This window comes from Prunus dulcis, chromosome 6, assembly GCF_902201215.1.
Source record: "Prunus dulcis chromosome 6, ALMONDv2, whole genome shotgun sequence".
Lineage (NCBI taxonomy): Eukaryota > Viridiplantae > Streptophyta > Magnoliopsida > Rosales > Rosaceae > Prunus > Prunus dulcis.
In genome coordinates, this window is record NC_047655.1 from 19,723,662 (window position 1) to 19,735,604 (window position 11,943).

General features: G+C 40.8%; 2 protein-coding genes across 3 annotated transcripts; both read left to right on the forward strand.

Moving 5' to 3' along the window:
• Positions 1-5,384: 5,384 nt before the first annotated feature.
• On the forward strand, positions 5,385-5,699 carry LOC117630419. The gene has a single exon (XM_034363151.1). It carries the CDS (start codon positions 5,385-5,387, stop codon positions 5,697-5,699), a length of 315 nt encoding a protein of 104 aa, XP_034219042.1.
• A 298-nt stretch (positions 5,700-5,997) lies between these two features.
• Positions 5,998-9,915, forward strand: LOC117632765. 2 transcript variants are annotated; one of them, XM_034366331.1, is made up of 6 exons: positions 5,998-6,400; positions 6,483-6,580; positions 7,026-7,846; positions 8,687-8,816; positions 9,059-9,405; positions 9,479-9,915. In XM_034366331.1, exons 1-6 carry the CDS (start codon positions 6,088-6,090, stop codon positions 9,528-9,530), a joined length of 1,761 nt encoding a protein of 586 aa, XP_034222222.1. In that variant the 5' UTR covers positions 5,998-6,087; the 3' UTR covers positions 9,531-9,915. The 2 variants fall into 2 exon arrangements, with proteins under 2 accessions (XP_034222222.1, XP_034222221.1); XM_034366330.1 differs by having other exon boundaries at positions 6,000-6,400; positions 9,499-9,915.
• Positions 9,916-11,943: the final 2,028 nt, after the last annotated feature.

Sequence of the window (11,943 nt, forward strand, 5' to 3'; positions counted from 1 at the left end):
ACACGAATGCATGGCCAAAAGGGACGTCACCCTGATGACTTGTATGCAACAACCCATTGCCTTTCAATTGAATTTATCTTCGCCAACACTACACATGTGCATACTCATTCTCCTTCCTCTACTCACTGGTGTCCTCCCCCTCCTGGTAAGTTGAACCTGAATGTGGATGACGCTTGTAGTACTTCCTTTTGGAAGCATGAATCGGGGGCAGTTGTCAGAAATGTGCATAGAGACCTTATGGGTGCAATTTCAATCCCTATCACTGGATGTTTCTCTGCCAAGATTACTGAACTCTTAGCAATTCAGGATGGCCTTCAGTTTGCATGGGAGGCCGGCTATGATTCGTTAGTAGTTGAGACTGATACCAAGAATGCCATTAATGACATCGTCTCTAGTACTGAGGCTTTTGGGGTTGCAGGAGGAATTCTCAACGACATCCACATTATCTAGAAAATTTGATTCACTTTCTTTTGTATTTGCTCCTAGATTGTGTAATATTGTGGTTGATAGACTTGCTAAGTTTGCTTTAGGTAGTGTGTCTACAGACGTTTGGCTTGAAGAGGGTCCTCCATGGATCAATGTGTTTCTTCAAGCTGACGCTAATAATCTAAAGTTGTCATGATCTTTTATTTGTAGCCATTATGGAGCGTGTGACACTCTTTTTCCTTCATCCCAAGTTTTGTCCCAATGGGTTTTCCTGGGCAAGGTTTTAATGAGACCACGTTTATTCGCTCGAGTCTGTAACCTTCCACAATTTTAATAAACATTTACTACTTCAAAAAAAAGAAAAAAAAAAGAAAAAAAAAAGGAGCTGAGGTGCTAGAGCATATATTTTCTGAATTCAAGGACAAAAATGCGAATCGGGCAAGGAGATTCTTATCAAGACTGTGGCATTGTTGTGGAATGTTATGGAGTGGGCAAAAATTTGAGAGTTGGACAAAAATGCGGGGCTGGCAAGGAGATTCAGCTGGATAAAAATGCAGAGCTGACAAGGAGATTCTTATCAAGACTCTGGCCCAGGCCCTCCCTATCTATACCATGAGTTGTTACTTACTGCCTAAATCTCTCTGTGCTGATCTTCACAGGCTCATGCTGATTTTCGGTAGGGCAGAGATGGAGGGGAACGGAAAATACATTGGCTAGTGTCGGATAGACACTGTGCTCCTAAGGATGAAGGGTGTCTAGGGTTCCGAGACCTCTATGCTTTTAACCTTGCAATGCTAGCCAAACAAGGCTGAAGGTTACTTCAATATTCGGACTCTCTCACTTCGAAGATTTTGAAAGCTAAGTATTTCCCAAGTTATTCTTTTCTTGATGCGCCAGTTAAAACCACTGGCTCTTTCGCTTGGAAAAGTATTTGTGCTGCTAGACCAATTCTTTTGCAGGGCTCTAGGTGGCAGGTTGGAAGTGGCGAGGGCATTGATATTTGGAAGGACCGGTGGGTGCCGCGGGCTATCACATTTAGTGTTATCACGCCAAAACCCACCGAATGTACGTTATCTCAAGTCCAGGAGCTTATTCGACAGAACACACGAACGTGGGATCTCCCTTTCCTTGCTACGGTTTTTCTCCCCCCCAGATGTGGAGGTGATCCGCTCTATTCCGCTGAGTATTCATAGAACAACTGATGCTCTAATATGGCACTTTTAAAAGTGCATATAAGCCGGCGTTTGCTGAATAGAATATACGTACCGCTGCCTTTACCTCCTCTGGGAATGGCTTCAGAGCTGGGTGGACTACACTCTGGAAGGCTAGGGTGCAAGGAAAAATCAAATTATTTTGGTGGAAAGTCTGTAGAGGCATACTCCCTACCAAGGCTGCCCTCTCCAAGCGTAAGATCCCGCTAGAGACCTCCTGTGTCTTTTGCGGGGCTGAGTTGGAAACCACTATTCACATCCTACGGGACTATCCATTTGCTCGTGGAGTGTGATTGAGTTCCTCGTTGGGCAGAATTGACGTGCAACCTCGGACGTGTGATTTGAATGATTGGTTTTTGCACTGTGTTGAACACCCTCCCTGTGGCTGATTTCAACCTTTTCCTTTACACTGGCTGGGCCATTTGGCATGCAAGGAATGAGAATGTGTGGAACAGCCAGAAGTCCTCCCCGGACGTTGTGAGCTTTGGTGCTGTTGCTCGATTGTCGGCCTTTTCGAGCGTCCATGTCCGAAAAGGTGGTGGTCCTAAACCAACTACGATAGTGCCGAAGTGGACCAAACCACAGCCCGACTGTGTGAAGATTAACGTCGATGGCTCATGGATCGCTAACACATCTGCAGGCGGTATAGGAGTTATGGCAAGGGATTCCGATGGGGCTTTCATGACAGGACCCGATCCTAATTCCACTTTGGAATTCGAACCAAGCCCTGTACGTGTCCGACATCTGGCAACTGTCGGACACAATTGACCATTTTATCCTTCCTGCCATAGTTACTATTACAATTTTCTTTGGACTTCTGCCGAAAATTCGGCAGAGTCTCCCCTACAATTTGATCAAATCCAAAGTTTTCCACCTGTTAAACAAGCTAATAATTCTTCACCAACTGCCAGAATAGTCAATCAACCAATCACCAGTTCAAGTTTTCTACGAAATTAGATATCATAGCACATTCTAAAGTTTTCAAAGATTCAAGAGTTTTCTACCAAATTCTACCTTACTTAACGGTGCGGAAGCTGTAACTGGCCCGGTGGTGGATCCCGTATACTTCTAAGGCCTAGGGGCAAAAAACAAGGTTAAAAATGTGAGTGGACAAGGATAATGTTCTTGAAAACAATTTTTAATAACATAGCAACCCCCATTTAAAAAAATAGTTAAATAAAACTAAATACGTACTCTCCATTTGAAGCAAGCTAAACTCAAGACATACTATATAAATCATATTCAAGCTAGAAAAGTCTCGTACAAAAGCACTGAAACCAAAGCTTGCATAAAACACTGAAATCAAATTTGTATAAAAGCTCTGTGCTCAAACTTTGCATAACTGAACAATATATAAAGGTATCACTGTCTGAAAAATCGGAGAAGCTGATATAAAATAACTGAAAGTCATAATTAAATAAGGTAAAACCAAAATCCTTTGAAAATACCACATATTTGTACCCCTGTCATAACCGTCAATTCCCTGGCAGGTCTCGGGTGTCACACAGGCTACCCGAGCCGCAAACTGGCGAAATCAGGGGACTATGATCAGCCTGTCCCGCCGGCAGATTCCTCGATGACACCAAGTCGGCTCGAGTCGCTCTGGCAGGATGCAGGGGACCGTAGTCAGCCTGATCCGCAATCCTGGTAGGTCTCGGGGACACAGAGTCAGCCGAGCCGCAATCTTGGCAGGTCTCGGGACACCAAGTCTGCCGAGCCGCAAATCCTGGCACTCACGGTCCGAGCGTCCCCGAAATTCGTGAGGCAAAGTCAAGTGCACTGACTGAACTATAATCAGACTGGATGTCCATAGACATCGGTCCGACTCTGGGTAATCACCATAAAGAAAATGGGTACGAGGTGGGTTTAAAATAGATTCCTTTAGAAATTCTGATTAAAACTGAAATCTCAAATTGTGCTGCTGTCTCATCTGGTTTCAACCTCAAACTCTGTTTCTATAACTTATAAATAAGCAGCACATATTTATAAAACTGTTACTGTACTGATCATGTTCAGAACCGAAATAAAACTTACTCAAGATCAAATAAAGAAACTTATTCAAATAAATTCATTTCTAAAAACTTATCTATATAAAATTAATATAAACTCATTTATAAAACTTATTTATATAAAATCACATCAAATCATTCATGAAATCTGATTTATGAAAGAATGTCCACTCACTGTTGGTCCGAGCTAGCTGGACCTCTCGAGAGTCCCTCCTGTGGATTAGCCGGACTCCTGGTGCCTGCTTATCCAGGAATAATAAATTAATAAACTGCTGGATAAAAAGAATTTAAACTAAACACCCTGCCCCCGGCTCCTAAACATACGTGCTTTTCAATTCAAATTACTCCTATGCCCACACTAGCCTTTTTCAACGCTTGGAACAGTTTTGGGAGGTTCGACGTTCAGCTTAAGCGATAAGCCGTCAGATCGGCCGACCCGGGACCCGTGGGGTCCACGGTGTCCGATGGCCAATCCGATCATCCCTGAAGGTTTCTCATACAGCGGAAACCCTGTTCTGCGAATTTGGTCCGAATCGGCCGGTCGGATTGGCCAAAATCGCGTTATCGCTTAAAACCCTAACCCTAGCCCCAGGGTTCGCGATTCCGGAGTATCCGGGACTCCGATTCGCGATCCGTCGAATCCTACACGATCCTGAAATCACGTAGACCGACATATCCAAAATTCAGCGCGATCCGACGATTTAACGACACTGCACCCACGGATCGCGCGATATGGAAAATCCGTTCGGGGCTCAAACGGACTCCGAATCGAGATCCGCGAAATCCCACACGCTCGTGACGACACGAGGGTCACAAATCTGCACAGAATTACATCAGTACCCTCGCCCACGCGCTCCAGCACGCGCGGGCAGCTTTGGGTGTCCAAACCAAGACTTCAAACTCCTACCCTAGGTAAAACACCCCATTTGGAGTCACTTTTGTTCTTGGACCACCCCCAAAAAGTGACCAGAAATAGTAGTTTCGAAGGGCCGAAGTTTCGGCCAAACTTCAAGTCAAAAATCGAACCCCTTAGCGCTAAAATCGATCGAAGCCCATATACCCATCAGCTAGAGCACGAAAAATAGCTCAAAAATCATACCTTACTCGATCGATTTGGTGGAGAAACGAGGGAGAATTTTGAGCTGGAAGTTCGGGTGGCTTCGAGGGAACCTCCGCCGGAAAAAATAGTTTTTCGGCCAGCTCAGGCGGCCCCGGGGTGGAGATCGGTCAGGTCTTGACGACGACACGGAGGCGGACCCGTAGGTACCCACGGCGGAGATCGGCTCGGCCTGTGGTGGCCGGGCCGTCGCTTGGAAGGCGAAGGGTCACGCTGCTGGGCGACGCGAGGGAGAGAGAGAGGGAGGAGAGAGAAAGTGACGGGGAGAGGAGAGAGAGGGGGTATAAAATCTGACTTTTTGGCCAAATTATCATTTTGCCCTTCGCGGTTTTTAGACCATTTCTTCTTCGTTATAGCTCCGATTCGGGTCTACTCCATGTCTACGAACTCGTTTCGCCGCGCTCTACGCAATGGCGCAAGCGGCATTCCCAAATTCTTTCTCAATCAAAAAGTCAAATTTTCCCCCATTAAATAATGCGAGGGCAAAATTGTCTTTTTGCAAGAAGATATTTTCCTTATTTTTTAGATATTTTCTTTCCTTTTAGATATTTTTTTTTGGGTTGAAATGGCAGGGAAGGCATTACACATAACTGATATTTTTCGGTGGTCCAGGTCGAAGCGATGGCTGCTCGGGAATGTGCAGTAATGGCGGTGGAAAGGGGTTTCTCTAATTATGTCATTAAGAGCGATTCTCTCCATATCGTCACTGCTTTAAGGACTACCACTACTGATCGTTCTGAGATCGGCCTTATAGTGAAAGACACCAAAAGCTTGCTGGTTCTGCTCACTGGAGAAGTTACTACTCATATCCGTCGTACTGCGAACATGGTGGCTGATCGATTGGCCCGGCTTGGTAGGAATATTGGTGCAGATCTCACTTGGTTTGAGGAACCACCAGATTTTATTATTGATATGTTATTTGAGGATTGTAACTAGGAGTTTTTTCAGGGCATGGTCGGAGGGGGATGCGGGGGCACTCTACCTGAGGCAAGGCCCCTGCTCCTGCTTGAGGTCGAGTGGGTACGGCTACTTGTTAGCTCGACGTCCGAGCCCATTGGTGTAGAAACACTCGCCTAATCTCCAATGGCTTAGCCCGTTTTCTTTTTTTGTACTTATTACGGTCATCAATAAATACTATCGCTTTCGATAAAAAAAAAAAAAAATGGTTGCGTAATGTAATTCACCTTTTTTATGGTTGAACAATTAAAAATTTTATTTAAAAATTCTTCCCAAAAACTTGACCCCCAAAATCCGAAAACCCAGAAATTGAATTCCCAGACAAAAATAAAAAATCCAAGTCCTCCCTCCTTCCTCCTTTCCCAAAATGGCTCTGCTTGGGGACGACGGTCGTGGCTACGAGCTCGCCTGTAAACTCGAGTCTTGCAACGTCTGGCGCTCGTGGCTCGGCGACTCCACCTACGCCAACTTCGCTCCCTTCCTCAACTCACCTTCAACCTGGGAAGCTTTCATGGACTCTAAATCTAGGGCTCACCTCCATCTCCAACTCCGCGCTCGAGCTCTTCTCTTCGACAAGGCCTGCGTCTCCCTCTTCCTCCGCCCCCATTCCAATTCCTCTTCTTCTTCCTCTTCCTCTTCCTCTTCCTCTTCGCTCGCTGTTTCCAAGCTTAATCCCTACTGTGAGTGTCTCAGTCTCTTAATTGCTTTCCTTTCTGCTTAGTTTTATGGTTTCTGATGGCTGCAATTTTTTCGTCGTTTCAGATTTGCAGTTGCACCCGGACGACGTCTACTTCACTCTAGAGAATTCGTCTCAAGACGGGGTTCAAGTTCAACAGCGTGACCCTTCGGTGTCGTCCAAGGTATGATTTTCCAGTTTTCATGGATTTCATTATGCATTTGAGTTGTGATATGAATGAGTTTTTTGAGTTATGAATTTTTGTTTTGTTTTTTTGGTTTATTATAGTTGGTTACTGAGAATTCAATAAAATTGGGTTATAAACAAACGAGTCCTGAGATTTCATCTCCTGGAATTCTCTTGGGTGCATAACTGGTGAGCTTTTCTACATTTGGAAAATTGCCCCATTTCCGTTGGCTAAACCTTTCAAGTGGTGACCTCACATATGTTGAATTCTTGAATCTAATATTCTATTCCAACCTAGTGAATTTCATTTATAAATTGAACTGAACTACTGAATTCATAAACCTTTCATGGAAAAGTGTGGCCGGAAACTTGAGCAAAAAAATTTAAGCCTAGAAACTGTGGAGGGTTGTTATATGATTATTAGTTTATGTCTGTGTCTGCAGATTCAATCAAAAGCAGCTTTTGGTGTTGGGTCAAGATATGGAGAATCTGAAATTGATAATAAACCATCAAGATTTAAAAATGACGAGCTGCCTGAAACATGGTATAATCAGTTTATGGAGAGATACAGAATTAGCAAACCGTATAGGTTGTCATCAGCTGATCGAGAATCAGAGAAACGTACACCAGAGGAGATGTCTGCTTATCTTAAGCTTCTTGAGAGGCATAAGAAAAGACGTCTAGCTTTCAAGGAAGATCAGTATATGGGATATGGAAACCCCATATTAGAAAATGTATCACACATGAATCCAAATTCTGTTTTAGATGGTAGTAACTCAGTTGATAGCGAAATATCTTTTTTCCCAGAAACAATGTTTACCTTCAACTGTGTTCCTGATAGTGCACTTCCACCCTTGAATAGAGAGGAAGACAACCAGAAAGTGGAATGTTATGGAGTTCTTGATATGTTGCCTCAGATTATGACTAGGAGTCCTGTTATGCTTGAGAGGCTTGGTATCAGGCCTGAATACCTTAGCATGGAACAAGGAGGAATCTTACATCGTGGAAAAAATGGGTCTGGAGGGAACAGAAAATGTCTTAGTAAGGAACAAGCGGCACAGTTATCTCAAACAGTAATAGCCAGGATGTTGACAAGTATTGGGTTTGAAAGTGCTACAGAAGTTCCAATTGATGTTTTCTCTCAGATGCTAAGCTGTCATATCAGTAAATTGGGTGGCAGCTTGAAAGTTCTTACTGATAGTTACAGAAAGCAGTGTTCGGCCATTGAACTACTGAAGATGTTCCTTCAAACGATAGGCTATAGGTGAGTTTTTGGATCTAAGGTTGTTTTTTCATTTTTGTTTTTGAAAGTGATCTTATCTGATTTTAGTTTCCTTATAAATTATTGTTGCATTGTTGGACTTGCACCTCGTAATTTAACTATAAGCTATTAATTAACCTGGTATGAATTTTTCCAAGTCAGAAGAAAAAGAAGAGGAAAATTATTGATCAACATTATTTGCACCGATTATGTTCTTACCATACATCACGCACTCATGATATTGGGTAGAGACCTACAAGTTGTGATTGCAATTTTCATGAATATAGTTTTACATTGTAACCTCTGAATTAATCATTAAATGAACTGTTGCTAGCTGATATGTAATAGCTGTATTGTATGTCGAATTGTTCTCATCAGGATTTTGGGGCCAAGCTTTACTCTTTCAGTGCTCTTCCTAACAGAGCATAGTTTCCCAGAGAGGGTGTATTCATTTCCACTTTAAGAGTATTCTCTTTGAGATTTTGATGCTGACACTCACCTTAGCAGTCAATAAATATGATTTGAGTCGAACTAATCTCCAGGATACTGAACTGACAAACCTAAATAGTGTCGTGATTGAAGACTTCCTGTAAAGCTTAAAGGTCCTTATATCTTTTGAGCACTTGAGTGAAAGGCCACGTTATGCACAACTTGAATGGGCTTGTCAGTAATGCTGACCAAGGGAAATAAAGGACGTTAGGTTTTGACTTCCAATTTTAAACTCCACTTCCATTATGAACATTGTATTGTGTTTGTGCAAGTGTATTCTTTTTAAATTAATAAGATTTAATAATGCAAGTTTCTAGTGTATCAATTACTTATGCGGCTTTTTTTCCTCACAAGTAATTTTGGCCCTCTAATGGAGCAAGTCAAAGATGGCTCCAGGAATTTCCAACAAACTCAGCAGCAAATTCATGGAATCCAGTCACAATTGCAGCCACAGCACCAGAATCCCATTCGACTACCCCAGCAAGTATGGTTAACTTCAATTGTTTCATTTATAATTGGTTACATTTTGATCTGGATTCTTGTAATAATTGATTTATGGATAGTTAATGGGTAACTTGTGGGAGTCACATATCTTTTCTCCAGTTTGTGAAATAGCTTCTGAAGTTGATGAAGTTGTAGGGGTTTTGTACTTTCCAAAAGGGATGTTTGCATAGTATGACATTATTAATAATGGTTTTTTTCTTACATTGTTTGGTGAACCTACAGATGTCTAGACAAATGCTTCCGCAGATGCAACAAGTTGCGCTTTCTAAAAATGTGCCTTTTCAGCAACAGCAGCCATTAGAAAGAATGCGAAGACGACAACCATCGACTCCTCGTGCTGGTATGGATATGGATAAGGACAGGCCAATGGTACAGGTCAAGATTGAAGCTCCATCAGAGTTACCCATGGATGGTAATGCCTTCTATGGTTTGAACAACAGAAATCTCCAGATGCAGTTCAGGCAGCAGATCCCTGCAATGTCGAATCTTACAATGCCAAATGTCCATCCTCAGTCAGGCAATCAATTTAGACAGATGGCTTCTTTACAAATTCCTCAAATGCAAGCACAGTAAGGAAAAATCTGAAGGAAGAATAATAAAATTACAGATCATCCGTTTCAGTAATGCTTCACTGAATTTCTGGAACTTTCTCATGTGTGCAGGAACGCTGGTGTTCTTAGGGCTCCACCAGTGAAGGTGGAAGGATTCCAGGAATTGATGGGTGGAGATGCTTCATCAAAACATGATTCAGACGAGAATAGGCTGACCTCTCCCTTAAGTAAATAACAATCAGCATACACAACTTGTACGCTTGTTACCCGTTCTGACCCTCGCCGCACTGTCTCACATTTGTTGTAAAAACTTGCTAATTTTGTATGCTAACCCATGCTTGATGCATATATAGTTTGATGACACTAAATAGTTTCTTTTAGCTTTAACAATTTTATCAGGTCTTCAATAGTGTGTAATATATATATTTTTTAACACCATAAATCTGTTTAACTATTTTTATATCCATGAATTACCCTTCTTGCAAAATACCATACTGGTATCTTGTGTTGGAGGCTCATTGATTCGAATGTACAATGTTCTCTTAAGTAATGATTATAAAAGGAAAAAAAGAAAAGAGGCCACACACGTACTTCCATTTCTCATTAAGTAAATTTGTTTGAATCAAGTGTGGTTACAATTGGAGTAGGTCTAAGTTTGGATCCTTTTTTATTTCTTTTGTGAATTTATTTATTTTAGTGGAGGAGGAGGGGGTGGGGACACCAAACAAAGCAAACTACTCATATAATAAAACTCTTTCCCCTCCTTTTCCCCTTCTCTCTGTCTTGTTTATTATCATTATTATTATTATTATTATTATTATTATTATTTATTTATTTATTTTTTTGAATGAAAGCGAAAGTCTAAAAATTTCAAGAGGAGATGAGTTTTTCAAACATACACTACCAATGTGCCATATGGATTCGAACATGAAACTACTAATTTGCGAATCAAGTCAGTTTTCATTGAGTTAGACCCCTGTCGGCTCTTTTGTGTATTGTATTTGTTTTGACACTTTTGTTGTTATTTGTTACATGAATGGACAACAAAGATGCGCACTGTATGACACATGACTACAAATGGAAAGATGAACGTGTGCTACCCCTCACTGAATGCTTGCATTATTCAGTCTTATCTTATTGAGTGGTTGTTTTGCCTGGAAAGTGAAAACACAATAGTGATGTACGGTGTACGAAGCCTGATAGAATAGTTTACGTTATTGAGTGTCTCGTTTCTTTTCTTCCTTTTTGAGCGTGGGACTCTGTAATTTATTTATGGGAACCAATTCTTTTTGTCTTGAACTTTTTATTTGAAAAATGAGTTCTTTTTTTGTAATAATTGATGGTTTATTTAGTAATCTTATGATTTATGGCTTGGGTTGTCTCCTCTGCAAATTTGAGAAGGAAGAACATCTTTTCTTTTGTTGCTATGGAATATTCACCTTTATTTAGAATCTGTTAAACGAACCATAAAATTAATTGAGTACACCATACTACCAAACTATTTATTGAATTACTAATTTATCCTAATATAAAATGACCAAAAAAGATATATTTAACACAACTTTATCTTCTTCATCCTCATATTCGAGCAACAACCAATCCTAGCAACCAAACACACATCGACATGGCTTTTTCTACCTTCAGCGACGACAAAATAGTTGGATAAGACCTGCTAGATGAATACCCCGGAAGCACCTAGGTTTATAGTAAAAATTCTTATGTGTTCCTACCAAAAGCATTATTAACAGGGATGAATTACCTGACAAGGAGGGGTGGATCTTTTATATGCCAATAGTTTGGAATTGGGTTTATGATTCAATAAAACTCAACCAATTTACGTTCGGTTCCAAGGCACTAGGTGAAGTTACTTTGGGCTAAATATGAGTATTACTTTTGCGTTTAATATTGGGTTTTTGCTTAAGTGTAAACTGTCTGGTTAACGAGTGTATATCTTTTAACAACTAGGTTTTATGAGATGTGTTTTCTAGAGTGTATTAGGGTATACTTAATTAATTTTACAGTTTGATTTAAATATTAGAATGTACTTAATTAATTTTACAGTTTGATTTAAATATTAGGATGTACTCAATTAATTTTAAAATTTGTTTAACAACACCCCTTATTTATCAGTATATTATTAAAAATTGAACTCAGGTCAGTTGATTTTTAAGTCCAACGAAAACAAATCAAGTCCAAATACCATTATTTAAAAAAAAAACTTTGAAAGTGGTTTTTGTTCCATGGGGTTAACTCCTTGTGCGCCATGAGAATCATTTGATTGTGAAATGAAACCAGCTGAGTCATGCGAATTTTCAACACAAATCCCCCATTTTGCTTTGGGACTAGAGCTATCAATTTTGTCCGCGATGAAACATAACTGTGTGGCTCGTACTTTAACTCGTTTTTCTTGGCACGAGTGTTATTTATTTATTAGCTGGAGGATGGCCGACAAATATTAATTCTCCACACTATTCAGAGGTGATAAATTTAATTTTCAAGAAAAAAGCTTGCTAAAAATATGTTTACTCTGCAAAAAAAAACAAAAACTTTAGAGGA